General features: G+C 53.6%; 1 protein-coding gene across 12 annotated transcripts in view; it reads left to right on the forward strand.

Annotated features, from left to right (window-relative positions):
* Positions 1 to 18,970, forward strand: part of RANBP3 (RAN binding protein 3) — a 57,005-nt gene that overhangs the window by 10,328 nt on the left and 27,707 nt on the right. For 6 of the 12 annotated variants that reach the window (XM_060145448.1, XM_060145444.1, XM_060145445.1 and 3 more), the window contains exons 2-3: positions 8,296 to 8,351; positions 13,718 to 13,906. In XM_060145448.1, coding sequence (XP_060001431.1) covers positions 8,296 to 8,351; positions 13,718 to 13,906 — 245 coding nt within the window. Of the gene's footprint in view, positions 1 to 8,295; positions 8,352 to 13,717; positions 13,907 to 14,432; positions 14,573 to 18,970 lie in introns of those variants that run through there. The other 6 variants (XM_060145451.1, XM_060145450.1, XM_060145452.1 and 3 more) reach the window with 2 other exon arrangements.

Consider the following 18,970-nt stretch of genomic DNA (forward strand, 5'->3'; position numbering starts at 1 on the left):
CTGCACAGGACTGTTTATAATAATTCCTGAGAAAAAGAAAGGACTCGAAGGCTTGAGATAGTAAGTGTCACAGGATTAAAGCAGTTGGCACGTATTAACAGACTGTTGTTTGTGTTGGCAAGATGCTTTCCATATCTTTTGCACAGATAAGATTAAGACACATCGGCGCAGGATTAAAGCTCATTTTGCACAACTACCTTGCTGACACTTTGGACAAGAATTCTATGTGGCTTTCCAGATGGGGGTTATTTCCTGGCAGGTGTTCGATCCATCATTTAGGAGGGGAATAAACAGAACAGGCCAAGATAGTCCAGATTCCCTTCTCTGTGTGTTTTCCTGGGTCTACATATTTTCTTCTGTTTAGTTTAGAAGACATCCTCAGAGACGGAGGCTGGAGGCAGCCACGGGGGCGTGCCAGAGCTAGTCGAGGGGCAGGCCTGCCCGCGGCTTCTGTGTGCTTGCCTCCGTGCATAGGGTGAAGAAGGAAGGCCTGCATGCGGGGCTGAAAACACACAGAGAATGTGTGTGTTTTCACCTTCGGTTGTGAATGTGTTACGTACAGTCTCCCACGGTTACACGTTTGACAGCTGCAGAGGCGTAGCGGGCCTCACCGTTAAGCGTGGGTCTCCATTCTCTCCTCGAGGAGCCTGAGGGTCTGCCCTTGGTGTAACTGCACGCTCCTCTGAAGCAGATGGTCGCAAGACTTGCTGGAAGCCTCGGGCCCACCCCACAGTCCATCGCTCACCCTTTAGTTTCGTTTGTACTCTTCCAGAGATGTTTGTCTAGAATGTTTACTGACAGCTGCTTTATTCCTGATGTTACTTCTCAAAAGAAGAGTCCCAGTTTCTTAGCTTCAAGGCCCACCTGAGAGGGAAAGATGGGAGGAAGCAAAATGGGACGGTGACTTCTCCCTTTTGCCCTTGCGGTGCGTGGGTAGTAGTGGGGGTCGGGGACCAGAGTCAGGCCCGCGTGGGTTGGAGACCCAGCCCCACCTTGGACAAGTCGCTCGCCCTCTCTGAGTCTCCGTTCCTGTTCTGTAAACTAAGGACCTACCTCCTAAGGTGGTTGTGAAGTTTCAGGACAGTGATGCGGATGAAGTGCTGAGCACCTAGGTGCCTGGCCCGTAAGTATTTTCTGATCAATGACTGCTGGCCTGTGTGAGAGACCATCCCAGGGTTCTGGGAAACCCCATCTGGTAATGTCCTCGCTGTGACTACGTGGCAGAGGCTGGAGAAGTCTAAAGATGGGATCCCAAGACCTCTGTCACCCTGGAGGGTGGGGACACACACCCTTCTACCCCGGGGTCACCTCTGGGGTCCAGGCCAGCTCCTTGCTCCCCTTCCCTTGCTTGCAGTAGGGACTTGGCCTCCTTTCCTCACATCCGGGCAGCTGCCGTCACCCACCCTCTCCCTAGGAGTTCCTCCTCCTTAGACTGGCTGCAGGGCAGTACCCACTGCGTCCCCTTCCTTGCTGGTCTGAAATAGACACAGGAGGCATTTTGTTTTAAGGGTTTTGCCACCAGTCAATCTCTGGGCAGAAAAGACACAGATGAAACCCTGAGTGCTGTACCCTGGCCTGCTTGTAGTGGTGGTATCAGGAAGCCCACTGTTTTAATTCTGACAAGTGTGGGGCTTCTTAAAACGCTCCTCCTTTGGACCCTCCTTACCCACTATCTGAGGAGGCAGTTTACAGGCCCTCTCCCTGACAAAGACACTGTACACAGATTACAGCGATGCCTTCAGGGTGGGGCTTTTAGAACTTCCCACGCATGCACCCACCCAAGCCATCCGAGGACTTTCCCTTGTCCCAGGGCCCCTGGTCAGTCGTTTCTGCTTTAGTAGAAGGGCCTGCCTCCTTGGCGACCCCTTTGTTACCCAGAGACCTCCGCTCCCTGCAGGGAGAATGGTCTACGGCCCTTTGGGTCAAGAGGCAGCCTGCACCTTAGGGACCCCCGACTTCTTTGGAGCCATCTTTGGTTCCTTTGCTCAAGATAGGAACTGCCTGAGTGTGATTGGTGCTTACCTGCCAGGAGCTTCTACGCTGGGCCATGCAGGTGTGAGGGATTGCACTCCGCTCCTCTCGCCCTGGGCTGGGTTGTTTCCCATCTGTCTTTAAGGGAGTCCAGTGGTGCCACCCTGACCTTCCAGTTCCTCCAGTGCTGCCTCATTCCTCCCCGCTCCTGGTCACCTGGCTAAATGCTGCACCTTCCGCTTAAGTGGCATTTCCTTCAAGAAGCCCTCCCTGATCTGCTCCTTCTCTGCAGCCTCACCGGGTTGGGTGCCCCAGCTCCGCGGTCTGAGTGCCTTCTGTGCTTCCCCTGTGTTGTAACGTTCAACTAAGTCTGATGTCAGCTCCTGGCAGGCAGGGGACATGTCTCTCCATGTCACCACCACACCGTAGAAGCCAGCATGGTACCTGGTGCACAGTGGGCACTCAAATGTGTGGAGTCGCTGGAAGTTGTAGTTGACAAGTGACTGTCATGATTGCCTCTATGGACGTAGCGCGAGGTGCAGCTGGAGGAGTGGTTCCCAGCTCAGCTGGGTGGGCAGAGCACCCTGACAGTCACAGCCGCGTCACCAGTGCCCCTGGGAGCAGGGAGAGGTCCCAGACATCTGGCAGAGGGGTGTCACAGGAGCAGAGATCTGCGACTTCCCACACCTGGGCTTACCTGTCTGTGCTTATCACCAGGACTGTGAAGGCCAGGTCCGGAACCCAGTCCTGGTCCTTGGGGATCACAGCTGAGCTGCCCCAAGGTTTACATCCAAAGCAGACAGTTGGGTGGAGGATGGCAGGGGACAGGAGGGAGAGCCCATGCTGTGGGCCGGGATGTCACCAAGGGGTGTCACCAGAGGCTACTCCTTTCAGCCTGTCCAGGTCTGTCCCCGGCCTCCTCGCCACCACCCACTGCCACCTGGGGGATCGGGGAAGCAGGGGTTTTCCCTTGCTGGGAGCTGGGATCATGGTTGGGCTCAGGCAGGGAGCCATCTGGGGCACAGGAGCTGAGGAGGGGTGTGTGGAGGAGGATGGGGGAGGGGTTCAGACCAAGAGCAGCCACCTTGGACTTGGCATCGGCACCTTGGGAAGCTGAGGTGAGGCCGACTCACCAAGCGTGTCCCAGACGGTAGTGCCTGCGCCACCCAGAGCAGGGCTGTTCTTTGAGGTGACTTGAGGGTTCCGAATCCCACCCCACTTCACACAGCAATGTTGGCCGCAGTCACCCACAGTTCTCAGGCCTCGTCACGGTGTTCCTGGAAAGGGGTTGCCTGGTCAGATAACTTTGGGGAACATTTGGTGAAACGGCTTTCTTTACTGTTGGTTTTCTTAACCCTTCTTATGTTGATGAGTCTATTCAACGCTCCAGGTGGGCTGTTTTTTTACAGACTAATTTGATCAAGGAGAATTTATTTATTTGGCTGCGTCAGGTCTTAGCTGTGGCATGCGGACTGTTTGCTGTGGTGCGCGGGCTTCTCCCTACTTGGCGCACGGGCTTAGTTGCTCCACGGCTTGTGGGATCTTAGTTCCCCGACCAGGGATCGAACCCGCGTCCCCTGCACTGGAAGGCAGATTCTTAACCACTGGATCACCAGGGAAGTCCCAGGGAGCACTTCACAGAACCAAAAAACTAAGAAAAAAACACCTGGTGGACAGAATCTGGATCAACTAACGTGTATTTGGTTAACATTTTAATATTTTAGGTCTTTGCGGTGGCCTAGGTCTCTCTACAAATCTCTGGTGGTGGTTTTCCCTTCACTTGTGAAAGAAAAGCTGGACTGGGGCTTCAGGCAGTTCCAAGGAGCCTCGTTGCTTCTGTCCCCTGTTCGTTCCCCAAACTTGGGTTTCAGTTGGCTGGATGACGCTGCTTTTTCGGTGACAACCAGAAGCAGTGGTGATGTGGGACAGTTAAAGACAGTCTGCCTGGAAGGGGGCACGCGTGTGTTGCTGCCGTGGAGTCGGGACTAGCTTGCAGTTTACGGACTTTGGGCCGTAAAAGCGGATGAGCAGAAATGAAACACGCGTGGCTCTGATGCTTTGTGTCTTTGGTAGAGAACTGACCAAAGTTCTGTCCCCCAAACCTGCCCTCCGCAGGGGTCCCTGTGGCCCGCAAGGTGGGCTGCCAGGGCCCAGGCCTCCCTGGCCCCAGCCCGTGTGGCCCACGGCGTTCCGCTTGCTCTCTAACTGCTTGTTGAGCACGTGTTATGTGTGAGACTGCGTTTGGCTCTGAAGATACAGAGGCGAACACAACAGAGGCCCCACTCTCATGGAGCTTAAGGTCCAGGAGAGGATACTGCCAGGGCATGTGCGCGCGCGCACACGCGCACACGCACACACACACGCACACACACACGCACGCACACACACACACACACACACACACACGCACACACGGCCAAGTAAACAGACACACCCCTTCCCTTTTCATCAGACGTTTTACCCTGAAGTTTTCTGCCCCCGGCTTCCCGTTCCGCATTTTCCGCATTTTTCCCGTGATGCCTTGCACAGAACAAGGGCTTCATAAATATTTATGTGATCTCATAGCAGCTGGTGCTACCCATGTGAAGAAGTACAGAAGGGGTTTAGTTCAAACATTTACTGGACGGTTCTTACACTGCACACACCAGGTGACAGGCTGCGTGCAGAGCTGTTTCAGATGCTGTGTCTGTGATCTCTCAGCATCCCTGACAGGTACCCTTGGTGTAACCCATGCAGGATATAAGCCAGAGCAGGCTTCAGGAGCCCAGTTCAAACTGGGAGTATCCTAGAGGAGGTGGTGTCTCTACCTGAATGTGTGTCTGCCACGGAAGAGAAGATGAGAATGTCTTGGAGGCAGAGGGACTAAGCCAGGCAGAAGTCCAGAAGCGTGGGACATGCTGGGGGCTCTTCAGTGCCACAGTCATGGTCGGTGCGGGGTGCCCTTTTTGAATGGCCTTCGACCCTAGTCTGGGAGGATGTTGCTGAGTTGAAAGTGTGAGTTTCACACCAGTGGTTCTGGCTGCTCTGTGGAGGCCTCACTTCAGGGGGTGAGGGTAGAGGCGGAGAAAGAAGGGAGGTCTGAACTACAGCAGTGGAGGTGATCAGGGTAGGTCTGCTTTCCAAGCTCAGAGCCCCATGCCCCCCTCTCGCTGGCCTCTGCCCGCAGCCGTGCGACATGCCCCGTTGCCGTGCAGGAGGGTTCCTCCAGCAGATGGGACCGCTCCCAGCTTGCGCCCGGACACTGCCGTGTGGTCCAGGAGGTGCTGGGCAGGACCTTTGCACCAGAGGCAGCCTCCTGCTGAAACTAATTCTGTTCCCGTCCTGCCCCGGGGGCCCACAGGCAGCCCCTCCTGGGTGCCTGCACATCAGCCATCACAGTTCCAGCACCAGGAAGCTCTTCCTCTACCACTCAGATGCTTCCTCTCCGTTCCAGTCCTTCCTTACAGCCTGGCAGTCATTTTCTCAGTGCCCCCTTGCCTTACTCATCCCTCCATCAAATATTTGTTGAATCCCTGCAGGGTGCCGATTACTGTTCTCAGACCGTGGGACACACGGGGAGCGAGGCAGAGGCTCCGATCTCATGGAGTTGATCCCTTACTAGGGGAGACAGACCATAATAAACCCACACACACGGTACATCAGGTGGTGATGCCTGCTAGGAAGAGAAAGAGAGCATCTTGGCTTCACTGTGAGGCCAGTCCCAGGTTTCTTCTACAGGGTATGGTGTGTGTTTAATTAGGTCTACAGCGGCTAGGCGTCTTCTGCCGGAGAGGCCGGAGGCTCTTAGAGACAAGGGACAGACAGAAGTCAAGCTCAGGCCAGCTTAACCAAAAATCAGCTTTTGCTGGCCTCACTGAAGAGTCAGAGTGGGGTGGGGTTAGCTTCGGGCCTGCTGACCCCGGGCCTCCAGCCGTGTCTCCAGGGTTCAGTTTCCTCCTCCATCCCCAGCTCTGCTTCCTGCTGGATTGGCTCTGCTCCAGGGCCCCTTGTGGTGACACCCAGCTGCTGGCAGCCCCAGCAGAGAAAGAGCGCCCCTTCCCCAGTAGCTCCAACGGAAGTCCTGGACCCGAGTCTCATTCGCTGGCAGCGGCCTGGCCTTATTCATGTGCCGCCGTGTCCCCTGGGGCCAGGGCATGCAGTATTCTCCTCCTTGAGCCTGGAGCCAGGTTGGGCTCCATCTAAACCACGGAGGTGAGGAAGGCGGGGGGGGGGGGGCGGGGGCCCTAGGCTGACCAAAATCCCAGCTCCTTCCTGCACACCCCCAAGCCTTGCAGCTGGCGGGCAGTCGGTTGCAGAAGTGAGGCTGGAGTCTGGACCCACAGCCCCGGGTGCTAGGCTTATGGGGTAAAGGGCAGCGCCAGAAGGTGTCTGGGCTCGCCCGTGGTAGACATGGTGTGGAGAAGCTGCAGCTGTCCCCAGAGTCCCTCCAGCTTTCCTTTGCTGTCATTTACTGCCCAGCAGTAAGCACATTCATGCTTTCATTCGATCCCCCGGGTTTGTGGAGCAACTGTGCATCTGTGCTGGGGAGACAGCTGTCTTGGGAAGCGTGGAAGACCCTTCCACGCCTCCACCCTCCTCCCTTGTGGCAGTTTGGTCTCCTAGATGTCATTCACCCCAGTGGTTGCGTGGGCTGTGCCTGGGGAGGACTGTCGTGGTGAATCGGACCCAAGTGCCACAAGGCTTCAGTGAGCACAGCGGAGGGAATGGTCACCGTTGGTGGGCTGTGGCCCCAAAGTGAAGATTGGTGTCTGTCCTACTCCTCTGTAGGGTGGGAATTTTGGGGGTGGGGAGTGGGACAGTGTCCATTTGCCCATCTCGGGACTTGTCCTTTTGCCTCCCAGACCTTGTCCCTCCCGCCCCCTGTCTTCTTTACTGTGGGTGATCGCCTTCACCCCCTTCCCCAAACTCTGTTCTGTGTTTCCTCCACTCCTTTTACAACCGTCCCAAATCCTTCGCGTCGCCACCATCCGCCCCTTGGGCTCCCTGTCACCTTCACACCTGCCCCTCTCCCTTCACTCTTCTCCTTGAGGCTTCAGCACAGCTGCCTTTTCTCGGGAGCGTTTCCCTGATGCTCCAGACCAGACCCTCCGACCGCGTCCCCCACGAGCGCTCTCATGGCCCGCAAACTGTGTCCCCTCCCGCGTAGTGGTCCTGCCGGGTTAAAGCTGTGTGAGTGCGGGTTCCTGGTTCACCTCGGCTCCTCACAACTGAGGGATGGGGAAGGGTCGTGCGAGTGCTCCCCAAATTCATGATCCCCCGGCTTCCCATCCACGCCACTCTCCAGGCCTCGAGTGCTGAGAGAGGCCCTGGGCACGCCTGCAGGACTCATGAGCGCACCCAGAGCCACGCGCCCCGGCCCCACGCAGTGAGGCAGGCGCCTCTGGGCCCCCCCACGGGTTAAGGCAGTCCTCGTCCAGAACCCGCTGGCCAGCGGCAGGGCCTTCCTGAGCGGCCGCCCGCTCGAGCAAGTGGCCAAGAGCCATGGACTCAGCTGCCTGAGAACGACCGGCGGCATCTCCCTGGTCCAGTGACAACATCCCAAAGGGTTTCTTCCTTCAGCAGCAGCTGTGCAAGATGGCCTTTCAGACTTCTCACAACTCCACACTTTTTTTTTTTTTAACGGGCGCTCACTTAGAGACCCAGGTGGAATGCAGGGCTGACTTGAGCGGAGTAAGCTCTCCAAAGAGCATGCGTCCCGTGGGCAGAGGTTGCAAATGGGTCATCCCTGGCCTCAGCTGGCCTGCAGATGTGGAAAAATTAAAAACCTAGGGATTTCCCTGGCGGGCCAGTGGTCAAAAATCGACAATTTCATTGCTGGGGTCCGGGTTCAATCTCTGGTCGGGGAGCTAAGATCCTGCAAGCCACATGGCGCGACCAAAAAAAAAAAAAAAAAAATGAAAAAACTAAACTAGTCTCCAGCCTTTGAAATTGGGGACCTGCCATCTCTGCGCCTCGTTCCTGCAGCACCACGGTTGGTGGCGCTGAGTAGCAGCCACCCGGGCACCCTGCAGCCTGCCACCCTCCACACCGCACTCCCTCCATCAGTGACATGGCCTGTTCTGAGTGAGTCTTGGAACCTTTTTATTGGTGTGTACATGCACACAGAAAAGTGCACGTATCCTACCACTGTGTAGAGTTTTTTCACACTGAACACTTCCCCTCATCCATGTGAAGAAACTGTTTTCTAAGCTATTTGATGATCTTTTGAGTTACTAGTTTTATACCAGGTTTGTTTTTTGTTTTTACTTATTACAAACGAATGTAGCTTTGTTTACTGTACGAATATAGTGTTGGGGGGAAAAACACCAATTTTTCTTTTTGCAGAAAAGCCTGCCATTGCTCCGCCCGTCTTTGTGTTTCAGAAGGATAAAGGACAAAAGGTAAGGGGCCGGTATGTTCTCCCTTCACGTGGTTAACTCTGCCTTGTTTTCTCCCCAAGCTCTCTCTCCCCAGGTCGCATGGCCGAGGAACCTTCTGCCATGGAGAAAAAGCCCGGTGGCTTTAGGTTAACATGGCACGAGGTTAAGAGGGGGTGTGTATGGACAGGGCTCAGAGACCCTGCTTTAAAAAAGCAGTGGAAGAATCAGCTTCCTTCTCATTCCTAACGATTTGCTTTAGAAGTACTGCTGTGCATTAGGAAATCTGGTAGGAGGGAGAGAAAGGGGGCCGGGGACAGGGGGAGGGAGGAGAGGAGAGGGAGCAGTGCTGGTTAAGGGGCAAGTAGGACCTTTAAAGATTTTCGCGGGATTTTTTTGGCCCCAACCAACTTGCCATAAATGCATTTTGAACAATTAGTAGTCAGCTTGCATTATATATTCACCACCCATCTTTGTTAGGTTGCTTCCCCCGTCTTGGGCTTTAAATGTCTTGTTTTCCCTGATGTACCTCGCCTAATTCATCGTGATGAGCTAGCAGCCCGTCAGAGGACTGGTGGGTGCATGCGGCGGTGCCTTCCCACAAAGTCGCGTGTGGTTGCTTATCTTGAAGTCATTGGGGTTGTCTCCCTCCCTGAACGGATCAGCCTGGAAGGTCCGGGTTGTGTCCAGAGATGGTTGGTGTTCTGTGGTGATGCCTCCCAAGCTTGTATGAGGACTCCCCCTATTTGTCAAAAAAATGGATGGTCCCTGCCCTCATGCCTGGGACATGACAGCAGGTGTGATGTCATAACCACGGCAAGATTTCAGGGTGACCAATGCGCTGCGTTGATGCAGGTGTTCTGAAACCCGTGTGCGTCTTGTTGATGAGGACAGCATTTCAGGGGCTTCTCGGCTCAGGGCTGTGACGCACAGACCAGGTGCTCGGGTGGATATCCAGTCCCCCCACAGGGTGGCCAGCTTTGAGTTTGGGGGCTGCTGGCCTGGCGATTTGGGACTCCTGGCGGCCCAGCTGCTGCTTGTAAACCCTGCCCCTTGGCCTGAAAAGAGAGCAGCCCCAGCGTTCAAGGGCTGTGCCGGGGAGGGCGCAAGTGCGTGGAGGGTGCAGGAAGGAGAAGCGGCTGCCCTGAGACCCCTACCCGCACCCCCGCGCAGGGTGTCTTCTGTGTGAGCCGGGGCTCATCTGCTAGGCTTGTTCTCAAATTAATCTTTCCCGTTGTTAATTCTTATGCCGAAGAATCTTTTTAGGAAACAAAACAAGGAAATGTTCTTCCCTTTTGGTTTCAGTTTTCCGAGTGGTATTTTCAAGATACATCAACCTCTGCCGTCCCCTCTCCCTTGGGCCCTGACCAGTGCATACATGTGTTTTTATCATTTGTCCTTTGGAAGTTCAGTCACTGTGAAGGGGCTTGATGTGCTTCTGGCTTTTAGAGGTGGGTGTGTTTGGTTTCTGCTTCAGATGTAAAAGTCACTTCTCTTAGGTTTTCCGTAAAATCGGGATTTTCTAGAATTTTGAGTTTTGTTATGATTTTCTTTTGAACCACTTTTAGTTTGAAACGGGTCAGCCAACTAAGAGGGCTGCTCCCACTGCTGTTTTTGTCAATAAAGCTTTATTGGCGTTCGGCCCCGCCTGGCCCGTGCGGAGAGCTGAGGCCACACCTGTGCTGTCCACAGCAGAGTGAAGGGGTTTGGACTGAGACCAGTTAGCCTGCAAAGTCGAACATATTTAGTATCTGGCCCTTTACAGAAAAAGTTTGCCAACCCAGATTTGAAACAAGTAATTGGAATGAATAATTCTTAAAACCTGAAGACTTTCTGACAGCCAGCAGGGTGAAACGCTAAAACGTAATGTTTATTTGACTGAATTTAAAATGCTTTTAAAATGACTAACTCTTATTTCAGTACTGTTTTCACGGTTGAGGTGGTTCTGTTGCTTCGTAATTCAAAGGCTGACTTACACGTGTCACCTTCAGAAGGTTGATGCCAATTACATAAACGGGGTGAGGTTGAACCCGAAGAGTCTCCAGGGAGGTGCTCGTCACCGTGAAAACGTGCGCATCAAAATATTGACTCAGTGCCAGCTCTAAATGGGCTTCTAGAAATAACTGACCTCCAGCTCTTCAGAGTTCGCCTGCTGTCACACTTGTGTGACAAGATCATCGGAAGGGCACGGAAAACCTCTGCGTCTAACGGCAGAGGCCGGAGGAGCCTGCATGTCCGTCGGGGCCGCCCTCTGAGCTGCCGGGTGGGCGGCTGCCCAGTGGACACAGAGCCCTCCTCCTTTCTCTGCTGCTATGACAGCTCGGGCGTCGGGCGGGAAGGAAGCGGAGAGGCTTGGACAGCCGGCTCCATGGCCGCGTGGCTCCCCGGCCCAGGGGAAGCGACGGGAAGGTAGGTCTGCAAGGAGTGGCCACGACACTTCTCACAAAATGACACCTTGAGACCCTCCCAGCTTCCCCCCCTTGCCGCGATTTCAGCCCTCCCTCCTCACGCCACAGTAGCAAGAGTTGGGAAGATCTGTTCAGGTTGCCGTTGTTTTTTTCTGAGGGAGCTTTTATTTTCCCTTTTCAACTTTATGTTTTTGAAAATTTTTTCAAATCCTCAGTAAAGTTAAAAGAATGGTACTGTGGACCCTTGGGTATCCTTCACCTGGCTTCACCGTTAACATTTTTATCATAAATGCCAGAAACGCTCGACTATAAGTTGCACCCACCTGACAGTTTTCCCCTAAATACTTCAGCACAAGTGTCTCCTAGGAATTCTTCTCCATGGCCCCAGTGCCATGGGCACGCCTGAGAAAATGATAATTAATTCAGAAATACCCTCTAATAGATAGTCCACATTGAAATTTTCCTAATTGTCACCTAGGTCTCCCATACAGCTGTTTTTTGAGCCACTTTTTGATCCACAAAGATCAAGAAGTCCCGTTGTCAACTGTGGGAGCATTACCTTCTTTCAGTGAATGATCTCTAAACCACCAGTGCCCCAGTGGGATGCACTCCAAGAGCCCACAGCCCCCTTCAAAGGCTTTGAAATCAAAAAGAAAAAAATCAGGCTGCCAGCCCAGGCGTTTTGGTGTTGGTTTGGTGACAAAGACACACAAGATTTTCCGTCAGTCCCATAGACAGTTGGAGTTGCATTTGCAGCAAACCACAGCTTGGTGGTGGTGGCCTGCCGGTGGCATCCCTTGGTCTCAGGACAAGTCGTCAGATCCTCCCACTGTTCCGTGTTAGAGCATCGGGCAGCAGCGGAACTCCAGTCCTGACGCCCGAAATGCAAACCTGGAGCCAGACTGACAGCACAGGAACTGTCTCTACTGCTTTCCTGTTCTTGAGCTTCCTCAAGATGGCGCTCTTCACAAAATGCTTGCATTCCCACGCATTTGTGTTTTAGGGGCAAAAATGAAACCTTTTCTTAACGGGCTTGAGTGGAGACAGACAGTTTTTTTCTCTTTAACGTGAAGAGAATTTGAATCTCCTTCCGTAGTTTATTTCACTGTTTGTGACGACTGAACGTTTCTTTCATTTACTTTATTTTCCAAATATTTGCTAATCTGAAGGCAGAAGATTTTGGGGTTGCACTGGCAGGATAATGTCCATTTAGCAAAAAGGCAGAAAGCAGTTACAGCAGCAGTTGGGCAGGAAGCAGGGTGTCACCGACAACACTGGGAGCTTACTGTGTGTGTAACAAGCGTACCCTGTATGCGTGGTTTTTTGTCAGCCACGTATATTTTAGGATGATGTCAAAGCCTGCCAAAATCTCGATGTCCGATTTTAACAAACATGTTGAAAAACTACAGGCTCTATCTTGGTTCCTTAGAGCTTACTCAGACCCAAGGAGAAAATGCTGGAATGGCATTTGTATTTCTTTTTGGTCCTCCGACTTAGGCTTCATCTCTAGTCTGCCATGCCATGAGGGCATTTCTACATTTATATTCGTAAAGCAGGGATTTTAAAAAAAAATCCAAGTGGTTCTGAACAGAGATAGGCAATTTCCCCTAGAGCTCTGGGTTTCATTTTCTCTTTAAAATGGTGTTAAATCTCTAGCCATAAAGTAGCAGCAGACTGGTGCGTGGACCAACCTCGGTGCCTTGGACAGGTTTGAGGAATGGCCTGGGAAGGAGGGCCTTTTATGTCTTTGGCTCTCCCCTGCATAGGAAGAGTCGATTTGGGTGGCTTTTTTAGATGTATGGATGAGTTGTGTTGCTTTTGCTTTTTCATAAGAATGTTTGAAAGTTCTCTTAAAATCCTCTATGTAGTTCCTTTCATCTAGCAGGCTCACACATTTAAAAATAGTCCCAAGTCCTATCTAAAAAGGTTTCAGTCACTTCACAGGCAGGAAGAACACAGCCGTGTCTGCAGGGAGGCAGGGTGGCCCCGTGGTCATTTAGTTCACAAAGCGAGAGAAACGTGTGGTGGACGATGCCAGGCAGGAGGCTTGGGGACCGGAGCCCATGTATTTATAACAGGACACCGGCTCTGTAACGCACCTCTCAAGAAGAATCTTGGCCACAGAGCCCTCAGCCCATGGAAGCCCCTTTAGAATCCCAAGAACCACCTCAAAGGATGCCGGGGGGGTCTGTGCTTTTGAGGACGAAGACTTTGGGGACCGGCTTCCCCTTACCCTGGCTGTTTTCTAGATAAGCCCTGGCTCGGAATGTGCGGTGGGAGTCTGGGAGAACTGTAGGCCGAGGGGCTCCCTCCTTCAGCCGGAGCCCCACCCACCTGTCACTGATACAAAACCAGCTCTCTGTGTGTCTGCCAACTCGCGGGGTCACCCCACACCTGCGCTCGCCGAGCAAGAAAGCGTTCCCTTCCTCTCGGGTTTAAGCGGCAGAGATGGGAAGGTGCTGGTGGGGCCGCAGCCGGTGCAGAAGCCCTGGCCCTGCCGCCCTGGCTCTCCCAGTGGCCAGACAGGGTGCTGGCGCCCACCTCCCCTCACGAGTATGTTTGAGTGGATGGGTAATTAAGCCCTGGGGACAGTTTGACACAATTGCCCCTGTTCCCCTCTGCTAGAGGCACCGCCCCCGTCTTGGTCACAGGGATGTTTCCTCAGTCGCTGCCATCGGCAGAGGATCTCTGTGCCACAGGGGCCACCTTGCAGTTTTCAGAAGGAGGGTCCAACTTCTTGCACACCTCAGAGCTCCCTGCCAGGTCCGACAGCAGCAGGTCCGCGCTCACTGCCCTTCTGTCAGTGTGGAGGGCTGGCTCTGCAGAGCAGAACGCGGTAGCATGTGCCGGCTCTCTTGGCCTGACCTCCCGGGCAGGAGCTGCTGAAGGCCGAGCATCTCCAGACCTTCCCCTGCCCCCCTCCCCTGCCCCGCGTTGCTGGCTTTATTTACATTGAAGGAAAATTGTCTTTTTTGCTCCCAGTCCTCTGCAGAGCAAAAAGACTTGTCGGATTCGGGAGAGGAGCCTCGGGGGGAGGCTGAGGCCCCCCACCATGGCACGGGTCACCCCGAGTCAGCTGGTGAGCATGCCCTAGAGCTTCCTGCCCCCGCTAGCGCTTCAGCCAGCGCTCCTGAAGCCCAGCTTCCTCCTTTTCCACGAGAACTGGCAGGGGTAAGTCCACCTCCACCCGGCATCCCATGGCCCGGGGCTCCCAACCCAGACTGGCCCCTTTCCCTCCGGGCCCCTCAGATCCACACCCCAGGTTGTCAGCAGCTGATGATAACTGAAAAGATAACAAAGGCCCTCTTCAGCTCCCTTTAATTCCTGCTGCCAAAAAGTCAGGAAAGAGGAAGTCCCCTTTTACATTGAGACTTTTCTAGTTGGGGGAACATTTACCCATAGCCAGAAGCTAGTCCTGGTTCCTGAAGGAGGCGAGGGGGCAAAAGAGGAATTGAGTAGTGGGGTAGAACCTTCCACAGCAAATTCGGCCCCTTCTCCCTCCTTCCATTTTTCCTTCTCCTCTCCCTGAATTTGGGCATTCAAGTTCAGTTATCTTAGAAACACAAAAGGCTCCGGCTTCCTTGACCTATAGGAAAAGGTGTCTACCGCAGATTGCTTTGCAAGACTGGTTGTGTTTGGACTGTGGTTGGGCTGTGAACTGCTTGTCTTCAATCAAAGCAGGAAGAAGAAGAGACTCTTCCTTTGAATCCAGAGGGAATCCCTTGAGCCCTTTATCTTTGTATTCAGAAGGCTTTTGAAGATTATAGGTGGAGAAGATTGTGAGCTCTCCAGAACAAGAAATGTCTTGAGTTTTTGGAGTTTGATAAATTGGGAAAGGTAAACATTAGCCTACATTCAGGATCGAAAACCTCGTCGTCTCGGTACCTAGTGACAGAGTCCCCCATTCTCATAGCAGGGGAAAATGACTGTCAAGAAAACAGAGGATCCCGCTCTGCCACACTGAACCCTGGGCAGCCTTGCGGGGTGTCACAGTCCCAGGCCTTACCCCAGACCTTTAGCGGTTCCCTGTGTCCCATCACCAGTCTCCTGTGTCCTTAAGGAAGCCGCTAAAATTCTCTTAGAGCCACCAAACCCTGGGATGCGCAGGAATAAGTGATACTCAGCCAAGGTGAGGTTGGAGCCAAACTTTAACATTCTGGAGGGATCCGTGTGGGGCGGGGTATGGGGGAGTCCTGCGTGGCATAGAAATGGGCTTGGGGTAAGGAAGCCCACGAGAGGTTCCGGCCCGAGGTGCTTACACCAGAGAGTTCTGGGAGCATAGTCCTCACACGAGGGCTGACAGCAAGAATTCAGAGGCTTTTCAACTTTTGGGCTTGAAGGCAGAGCAGCTGCTGGAACCTTCTCCCAAATTGGCCGTTATGAGTTTCATGCCTTCGGCCTTTGCAGGTACATGTTTTCAGTTCCCTGAGAACAGATGATCTTTGTGCGGATCTGCCCAGGAGACTGGGCCCTTCTGCTGCTGCCTGGGTTGAAAGGCACGGTTTACGGAGCATCTCCCGCTGAAGAGGTTGAGGGTTTTCAGTCTAGGGTGGCAAACAGTAGAGGCTGTGTCACGGCAACTGCCCTTCTAGAAGCAAGGCTCTTTCGGGCCCCTTACTTCTGATGACCACTTGGTGAGACGGGGCCTGTGCAGGAAGCACCCTGGGGGCCTTGCCTTCAGGCTGTGGCCGGTCCAGGCAGTGATTTCTGAAGCCTGGCCGGTGGAGCTCGGCTCCTCATTTCTTTTGGACTGTGGGTCAGAGACTCTAATTCCGAGACATTCAAGCAGTGCCCCAACTGGCAAATGCAGGGTCAAGCGCAATGGCAGGGAGCCTGGGGATGGTTGTTACGTCACGTGGGAGAGAGTCGGGGCTGGGGGAAGCAGTTTCTGAATGTACCAGCGTCGTAGCCAAGGCCATGCCCGTGACATACACGCGCGTAACTGTGGGGATCCCGGTTCTGTCAGAAGTCCCAGCAGCGTGACCATCACATCACTTGTGACAGCTCTGAGTCAACCAGGGCTTTCTCTGCTGATTAGGCATCAAGGCAAAGTAACCTTTGTTTTTTAGGTCAGTTAGGGCATAGATCAAGGCAGATGGAACCTGAGCCCAGCTTCTTCCCAGGCTGAGATGTCAATGGCTAACTCGGACTAGTTGCTTTTGCATCAGAGCAGATTTGGAGCTTGCTCTGTGCCACACTGGAGTTCAGGAAACACCCACGTGTTACCCGACAGGTCCCATCCCTCACGTTTAGTCTCTTCTTTATTCCACGATCCCTTGAGCGAGTGTAAAGCTGCAAATTCTTTATAATAAATAGTGGCTCGCTGAATTGTTGCCTATAAAGGGCCCTTATCGTCTTTCAGTCTCATCAGAACTCTGGCCATTGAAGACTCAGTACCAGGAAAAAGTCTCAATATATCAGACGTCCTGGCTCTCACAAGGCAGCTTGAAGGAGACCAAACCACATCCAGATTAAGTTGTCCGTTTGATCCGGAGAGAGTGAGCGTTCCCAATGCTCACTTGGAGGCTGGCTGGAGTCTACCAGACTGAAGCTCTGCATCAAGGCACTGCCGAGCCTGAAATATGTTTATGAGACCCACCAGGAAGCTTAGAAAGAGTCTGGAGCCAGCCCCTCATCCTCTGGCATCTGCACAGGGTTTGACCCTCGTTCCGCCCTGGCCCTGCCCAGCATTCACATCTTGGGAGGCCACCTCTCTTTTTCTTTTTTCGATGTCTGCCTTTTTGGTAAGAATCTCTGAGCTGGTTCCCTCAGTTACAGAATAAACAGCAGTGAATCTGCCTGTGGTCCACATGAAGGACACCCCTTAAGTGACTTTTAATCCCAGGCGTCCATTTTCCTGCAGCCCCAGCAGTGGGCTTTCTAAAATTTATTTATTTATTTATATTTTTTATTTTTGGCTGCGTTGGGTCATCGTTGCCGTGCACGGGCTTTCTCTAGTTGCAGCGAGCGGGGACTGCTCTTTGTTGCGGTGTGAGGGCTCCTCATTGCAGTGGCTTCTCTTGTTGAGGAGCACGGGCTCTAGGTGCGTGGGCTTCAGTAGTTGTGGCGCACAATCTTAGTTGCTCCACGGCATGTGGGGTCTTCCTGGACCAGGGCTCAAACCCGTGTCCCCTGCAATGGCAGGCAGGTTCTTAACCACTGCGCTACCAGGGAAGTCCAGCAGTGGGCTTTCTAACTGGGCCGTCCAAATGGGGAATCACTGAGTCCCAGGCAGGCCAAACGGTGTCTGGCATTTTCTGGAAGGAATTTCCCTGACATGGTGTTGCTTTCTGGTCTTTTCCGGGAGGTCAGGAAGGCAGCACCGTTCATTCCTGCTCACTGCCCATTTGTCTGTGTCTGTGTCTCAGCTCCGTCCCCTCCTCCTGGACTGGCCTGGCAGCCTTGTCCTCTCGAGGCCACGCCAGGCAGCCTCATGAGAGCCATGTTTGGGAGGGGGGAGGGTGCAAGCCTTAGCAAAGTGAATGATCGTAATTTTATTTTTTTTTACAGTCATAATTGTATTTATTGATTTTTAAAATTTTTATTGAAATATAGTTGATTTATGTTGTGTTGGTTTCAGGTGTACAGCAAAGTGATTCAGTTAACGATTGTAATTTTCGTTGTCTCATCCTTTACACCAAGATCAGAAGCTTCTCACACCTGTGGTCCCATCCTGAGTTAGGCGTTCCCTCCTATTTTGTACTTGGCAACAGGGACTTATACGCACCTCACAGAATGAGCTGCTTCCCCTGAGGTTCCAGTGTCTTCTGAGGGGAGAGGACTGTGCTGCCTGTCCCGCCCGCTGGAGGGACTCAGGCCACCTTGCAGCGCGCAGTCAGGGCGGGCTTGCTTGCTAGGCCGCGGCCTTGCCGCCGTCCACTTCATTCGTTCACCAGCGCCAGAAAAATAAGTTGAAGTGTTCTCTTTGGTCTTCTTTCTCTTTGGCCTCCTCATGTAAGTGTTCGTTGGGCATATTTTCGTCGTGGCATCCCTAAAGGGTGCTGGTCCCAGCGTCCCCGGGGTGTCATCCTGAAGCCCCAATCCTTGAGTGGTGGCTTCTGCTGTGGGAGGAAGCAGAGGAGGAAATGGGGCTTCCACACCCTGCTCTGTCCCTGCTCCTCCCCAGAGGCGCAGATCCTGAGAGCCTGCTCTTAAAATCCTCCTCACAGGAGTCCCTGGAGCAGTGGCTCCTGAGCTTTGGCTGCAGCCTTCTGGGCTCCAAGGAGTTGGGATTGCAAGGCCTGACTCCATGTGTGTCCCAGGCATTGTTCTAGACTGACCCCTGAAGAGCTGTTCCCTTGGTTGGGGCGAGGGGTGGCCCCCAGACCACTTTGACATGGAAGACGTCCTGCCCCCCCAGGCTGCTGTGTCTGAGGACAGTGTCTGTGGAGCTGGCATTGGCCTTGTGTGGGTTGAAGGGGAGCAGTGCACACCAGGCCTTTTCCTGCTTTGGGGGAAGACAGCATGAGGCAGCCAGGCCCAGACAGCAAGCGCAGGCCTTCCCTGGCAGGAGCAGGGGGCAGGCTGCTTCTCGCACGGGCAGTGGTGGAGGGTTTTTAGCTGTCAAGTAGGCTCCAAAGGCAAGCAGAAATGACTTCGCTTTGCAGTCTGTCTTCCTGCTTCCTTGCCCTAGTTCCTATTGAGGAGAGTTGTTGGCGTCACTTTCCTCACTGCTTCTGAGTCGGCTGTTTCAGACCCACCAGGAAGTTCCAGCAGCTTCTGGAAGGTCCTCCCAGTTGGAGAATCTTCCTGTGCTGTCCTTTGCAGGCCTTAGCCTCCCAGCTTTTCCAGGACAAAGAGGCCTGCCACATGCCTGTGGGGTGGGTCTTAGAATAGACTCGGAGCATGGATTTGAGGGTCTCCTGGGGTCAGGGGTCTAGGAGTATGTGATCTTGTCTGGCCAGGTGCCCTTTCTTTTCCAGGTCACCAAAGGGGCTGTGGCGGAGGACAGGCTCCATTTGTGCAGTACTTGCTGAGCGTCTTTTGTGCAGTGTCCTGGGTGTGGGGTGTATGAGCTGTGAGCAGAACAGACAGGGTAGGGCCTCATGGTAGCAGGAGACAAACAACAGATGGACACATTAGATCACATCCCACTGTGATGCACAAAACAGGGCAGAGGCCCGAGAGAAGCTGGAGGGTAGGGTGGAGAAGAGCTGCTCCTGCTTGCTGGGTGATGATGTAGCCCGTGAGCAGGGGTTCACCCTGGAGGTGGTCAGGGACAGCTGTGCAAGTAGC

Source organism: Lagenorhynchus albirostris, chromosome 3, assembly GCF_949774975.1.
Source record: "Lagenorhynchus albirostris chromosome 3, mLagAlb1.1, whole genome shotgun sequence".
NCBI lineage: Eukaryota > Metazoa > Chordata > Mammalia > Artiodactyla > Delphinidae > Lagenorhynchus > Lagenorhynchus albirostris.